We start from the raw sequence: 6000 nt of genomic DNA, 5'->3' as shown, positions 1-6000 counted from the left end.
CTGTGCTTTTTGCTGCATCCTGTACACTCAAGTCTGCAAATGACATGTCTGCTGAGTCCCGTCCTGAGATCTACAGAAGCCTAGCCTTCTAGGCAGAGTGAGCGAGGCAAAGGAGCCAGTCCAAGAGGGGGAAAAAAAAACAAGGAGAGGAATTAGTTGCAGTTCGGCCTCATACCTTCCATCCCTCTCTATGACAGTCGGTCAGGGATGGTGAAACCAATAAGCCCTCTTCCTGTACTGAGAAGAATCTTGACTGCTTGCCGCCCTGCAACTCAGACAAGCCAAACGGACGATCAGACGGACAGACAGCCACCTAGTCAGTCAGTCAGTCAGTCAGTCAGTCCAGCAGCCGTTTATCAACCTGCAACGTATTACCTCATGGCCATGACTGCACCATCTGACTTGTCTTTAGTAATCCACTAATTCTCATGGTAGGTTTGATTTTATGCTAATCCATTCCTTGTTGTTTTACATCAGATCAGTGACCTGCAGCTGTTCATTATTTTCCTAGTGATGATTCTATCAATACGTTTTTCGATTGATTGAATAATTGAGAAGTGCGTCTGGGGAAAATATGAATAAGTAAAACAAGAAAATCTAACAAGCTCACAATGTGTTGCTCAGAAGCGTTCTGAGCTTAATAGATCTGCGATTCTCGTTACTTTGGAAAATTATATGCTTAAAATCAATACATTGTGATAAAATCAATTTGTTTGATTAACTGTTCGACCGCTAATATTGAGCTCAAATTAAACCTCATGAGAAAATGTGTCTTGGCAGAGTTAACCCATTTAGGCCTGAACACATTATGACGCAATATTCTATGCTTTAACTATTGAAAAATAGGAGATATACAAGCTCACAGCGCGGCACCGAGTGCCGCGCTGCGAGCTTGTAGATCTGCTATTTTTTGAAAAATCGTGAAAATCTGAATTTTGACCCGATTCTATAAGTGTCTTTTGAATCCTTCTAAGATTTTTGAAAAAAAAACTATGTTTCTATGTCAGCAATCTGGCCAGCCATCGTCAAAGAAAAGGTCCTTTTCACTTGACTGGAGCTCAGTTAGTCTGTTCTTGAGAGACTACTATGTCAGTGGTTCTCAAACCTTTTCATGTGAAGGACCCCCAAAATGATATTTATTTGGCCACGGACCCGCATCTCAAAATATTTAGTTCCAGGGACCACCCAGAAGCAAAATTTGAGTTACAAACGTTCGCTTTGAAAATACATATATTCAAAGATTTGCACACATTTTCACGACTTTTTCAAAAATAGCAGATCTACAAGCTCGCAGTGCGGCACTCGGTGCCGCGCTGTGAGCTTGTATATCTGCTATTTTTCAATAGTTAAAGCAGTCAATGTGCCCAGGCCTAAATGGGTTAAAAAAGGAAGTTCTTGTCTTGCGAAAGCCCTGACATTGGCACATTGCACATTAAGGTCGGTTTCATAGCGCCCTGTCTTGCATGCTGGCCTCTCCATTCTGTCATTACACTGAACACCGGATACACTAAGTCAAACTTAGTATTGCCTGTGTTAACTTCCTGGTCATCAAGCGTTTACATTATCTGAGAAATTAAGCCAAACCATTCAAATTTTCAATATTAGCTCAACACTAGTTGAGCAATTCATTTGATTCTACAGGCTTTTGTTTTTTAGATACAGTTCCATCACAAAGGATAACAATTATCACTCTTCCTTTTCATGTTTATAATTAAAGATATGTATATTTTTCCTTGTTGGATCTCCTTACCCATCATGGGTAAGTTGCACGGCAGGTTTATTTGTTTTTGTACAGCCAACCTCACAGTTGCAACCTCAACGTGCTTCTTTAGGCACCACTCTGTGCAGCTGTTAAATACAATGTGATTAAGGAAAGCCAGATAAACCTAATAACATGTCCTTTCAACACAATAACTCACACAAGTTTACATTTCTTTCCGAACATGATCAGTTGTTGCACAACAGCCCATTTGGTACTTCTTGTTACACTGCAAAGTCAGGCTACTGCCTTTTTTCACTCTGCTTGCTGCTGCCTAGTGCATACTGTCTTCATGCATCTAAAGATTAGTCTACCTCTACCTGAAGTTTTAGAAGGAAAACCTGTAGACTGGAGAACATGTTACAGCATGCTTACGCTGATTAAAGTAGTGCACGTCACAGTGATGTCATTACGTGCGCATCCCGCATCAAAAACTCATTCAAGTCGCCCAGGGACTCATTCATGTCATGTTCCTGGGGTCCCGGGGATGCGCCTCCATTGGAGTCCATGTTAAAATAATTTACCGGGTTGCGGTAAAAGAAAAACATTTTAAAATTCCACAGACACCACCATTGTTCATGGGTGAAAGCATCCTACTTTACCCTACGTTAACACAAATAAAATCCACGTAGAAAGTCTTAAACAGGCGATAGAAACGTCAATGTTTTGATTCCACCGACGTCCGACGACATTTTGCGCGCCCAAATTCATTAGGGGCACATGTTTTAGTAGTTTTAGTAGTTCTAAGTTCAAATATTATCCAAATTGTAAAATAAATATAAGAAATAGGCAAACATTTTGAAAATAGCCGATCTACAAGCTCACAGCGCTCGAAAACATTGTATTGAGGACTCATAAAACTTTTCTGGGACCCATTTGAATGACCACCTGTGGGTCCCGGGACCCATTACATTGAAAACCTAGTAACATCACTGCGTCATCAAATAATGAGTACCAGCCGATGCTATAATTTCAGATCATGGAGAATCTGAAACTGCATATCTATTACTGTATGCATGTCTACTTTAGTGTACAGTGTTTAGTGTTATTGCATTGAAAGGACATGCTTTATTTTATAGGATGGCCATGTAGGATTGTATTTAACAATTGCATGGAGTGGACATTAGTCTACCGTATATCGGATCAAACCCAAAAGATGACTTAAATTCAGGCAGGTGTTTAAAAATTGGCAATATGTGTGTTACTGTATACTGTACAGTATTTAACCTTTTTTATTTCTGTGAATGCAACGGTTATGTTATATCTCTGTTTCCTATGGTCTATTTATGGTCTATGTAAAATGCTGAATATTGCTCTCAGTTCCTCAAGTGTGTGTGTGTGTGTGTGTGTGTGTGTGTGTGTGTGTGTGTGTGTGTGTGTGTGTGTGTGTGTGTGTGTGTGTGTGTGTGTGTGTGTGTGTGTGTGTGTGTGTGTGTGTGTGTGTGTGTGTGTGTGTGTGTGTGTGTGTGTGTGTGTGTGTGTGTGCGTGCACGCACGTGTGCGGCGTGCATGCGTGTGTGAGATGTGATGACCATCACTTCGCTTTCTGAAGACGTTTTAAGTTCAATACCTGCAGGGACTTGGCCTGAGGAGAAGATCTAACCTGATTTATTGCTACCGTCCACAATACTGTAGATGCCACAAGGGGGGGCAGATCTTTTCATATTCCATTCCAATTGGCTATGACTGACTTCCATTATTTTCTCTCCCTGGGTTAGGCAACCCAGCCCGGTATTTATCTCTGGAAAAAAACTAGGCTATTCCAGTAATGGTAGATGGAACATATATACTGTATTACTGTATTTACGGTATGCTTTGTTGTATGTAGGTTGGAGCAGAAGGTATTAGAGAAGTGGAAGCAAAGGTAGACACAGGCAATGTAGACGTAATTCACGGTAGGCTGAATACAGGCTGAGGCAGTGATGGGGTGACTATCGCCCCTTCCAGAACAGTGGTTGTGCTGGCCTGGGTGTGGTGCACATTGGAGCAACAGTGCACCACAATGTGTGGCCCATGGGGCCTGCCTTGCATAAGGGTTGTACATCGGGCCCCTGTTGAGACTATTCTCATGGCAGACCCTTGAACAGTGTTGCTGCCAAGTTTAAAGGAATAGTTCACCTCCAAAATGACTTTTTTTCCATTGATTAGTAACGCCATGGAGACTAGAGTTCAATAATATTTTTGGGTTTTTGTCACATTCCTGAGACAAAAATTTGATTCGAGTAAATTTACCCCCATTGATTCCGGATGGGGACCCGTTTCGAAACGGGTCCCCATCCGGAACGAATGGGGGTAAATTTATAGTTATCACATTTTTGTCTTAGAAATGCGACAAGAAACTAAAAATATTATTGAACTCTAGTCTCCATGGCGTGACTACCTGTAATCAATGGAAAAAAAGTCATTTTGGGGGTGAACTACTCCTTTAATGTGGAACGAAATGTCAACCAAAATGGCATGTTCAAAGTTGTCCAGTAAAAGACTTGCTTTGGCAATGTAAACGTATGTTTTCTCATGCCAATAAAGCTCATTTGAATTGAATTGAAATTGAAATTTGAATTGAAAAGAAAGGTTGACAGTGAAAATCACCAATTCAAAGAGGTGTGGGCTGACAAATATACATTCACCTCCCTCCAGCGAACACCATGAAGAGTTATGACACAAAACTATTGACTCGAGCTATTTTGAAGTTCCTAAGAATTCTGAAAGCTCCTAAAGAAATTATGACTGAAGTGATGGAAATCATGTTAGAAGGCAAAAAGGATTTTGTCAGTAGAACTGAAAGACTGGCTGGTGATTTGATTGAACAGCTATGTGATGGAAAGAAAAAACAGCTGTGGATGAGTCCCGCTGACACCACTGAGGTTGCTCAGTTCAAGGTGGGTTTTATTGTTACAGTACATTGTGTCCAGTCAGGACCAGGTACATAAGAGTAAAACTTGTTTTTGTGTGGCTTCTTCAGACATTGTTGCAACATAATAATATTAACAAACTAGAAGCAGTGCTCTTCCGAGCACATGTCTCCACCAGGTCAGCTCTGTTATTTATTTGAAATGTCAATTTCGAGTTAGGCCACTTGAAAATGCTGTTAGTTTAATTAATAATTCCAGTTAGATTTTAATGTATGTCAAATAACCCTGTAGCTCTAGTTAACATGACCTATTTGTTAATTACGTAAAAAAACTATTCATCTGACTAACAATTTAGGCCCTATTGCATTGTGAGCTTGTAGAGCTGCTCAATTAAAAAAAATATATACATATTTTTGTTTAATTGTGAATGGATTAAATAGCTCCTAAACATATACAGAGCACAATGTGACATGTCAGTGTATTGGAGTATGAGCTCTCAGCCACCTGGTAATAATAATTACCACTGATGAATGGATGAATGGCTAAGCCAGCGTAGGTTGCTGGATGAGCAGTGGATGAGCATTGGAAACTAAACGAATAAACGATATATCAAAACGATGAAAGTGAAAACTAAAAATGTGTGCTCAGAACTGCTCACTGCTCTGGCTAAAAAGCGATGTTGGGGCCTAACAACTTTTAGCGTGTGGTGACTGATTTACTAATCTATCATGCAGGTCTCATCTCTCGCTCTGTGCCTCTCTGCTGTGCAGGTTATTTGTGTTTCCATGCCATATTTGCATGTCTTTTCATTGCGACCTCCTCCTGCGGTGCTAGAACAAAGCTGTACCTCATTGTCGTTTGCATCACTGGCACCTTTTTTCCTCCATGGTCTGCTATACCGTTGCTGAATAACTGATGGCCACTGAAGTGGTCAGGCGACAGCGTTTGCATATCAGGCAGGTCGCCCCTGCACAACCTGTCGTGTATCACTGTAGTAGTAAACCCTTTGCGAAAAAGTAGAGCTGAGCTAAAAAGATAGCAGGGGCAAGGCGCCCATGTTTGCACTTACATTTCGGGAGTATAGTCATTTTGGGGCATTGCTAGAGTTCAGTGAGGATGTCAGTTTTAGACATGACTTTACAGGTAAGCGTTTTGTTTAATTAAGCCTTATAGGTCATAACTGAAAGCCTGATTAATTATGTATTTTCCCTACCAGCTCATTCAGTCATATTAATAATTTTAAATGCATGTGACCTTCAGTGATAAGGGGAATTGCTCTATTGTGAAGAGGATTTATGTGGGAAGAGGACTTCCCAGTGCATTTGGAGTCAGAAGCTTGCACTGGAAAATCACGGGCAGCTACAGTAGCCTACATGAAATTAATCAAAA

General features: G+C 40.7%; 1 protein-coding gene across 1 annotated transcript in view; it reads left to right on the top strand.

The window, feature by feature from the left end:
* Positions 1–364: 364 nt before the first annotated feature.
* rgs17 (regulator of G protein signaling 17) overlaps positions 365–6000 on the top strand; it is a gene marked incomplete at its 3' end in the record, with an annotated part of 29278 nt that continues 23642 nt past the window's right edge. The window contains exon 1 of the mRNA XM_080740442.1: positions 365–431. Within this exon, the coding sequence (XP_080596568.1) occupies positions 429–431 (3 nt within the window). The 5' untranslated portion in view covers positions 365–428. The remainder of the gene's footprint in view (positions 432–6000) is intronic.

This window comes from Nannobrachium achirus, assembly GCF_963921795.1.
Source record: "Nannobrachium achirus genome assembly, chromosome: 13".
Lineage (NCBI taxonomy): Eukaryota > Metazoa > Chordata > Actinopteri > Myctophiformes > Myctophidae > Nannobrachium > Nannobrachium achirus.
Note: the sequence above shows the minus strand (reverse complement) of the source record. Positions and strands in the feature narration are given on the sequence as shown.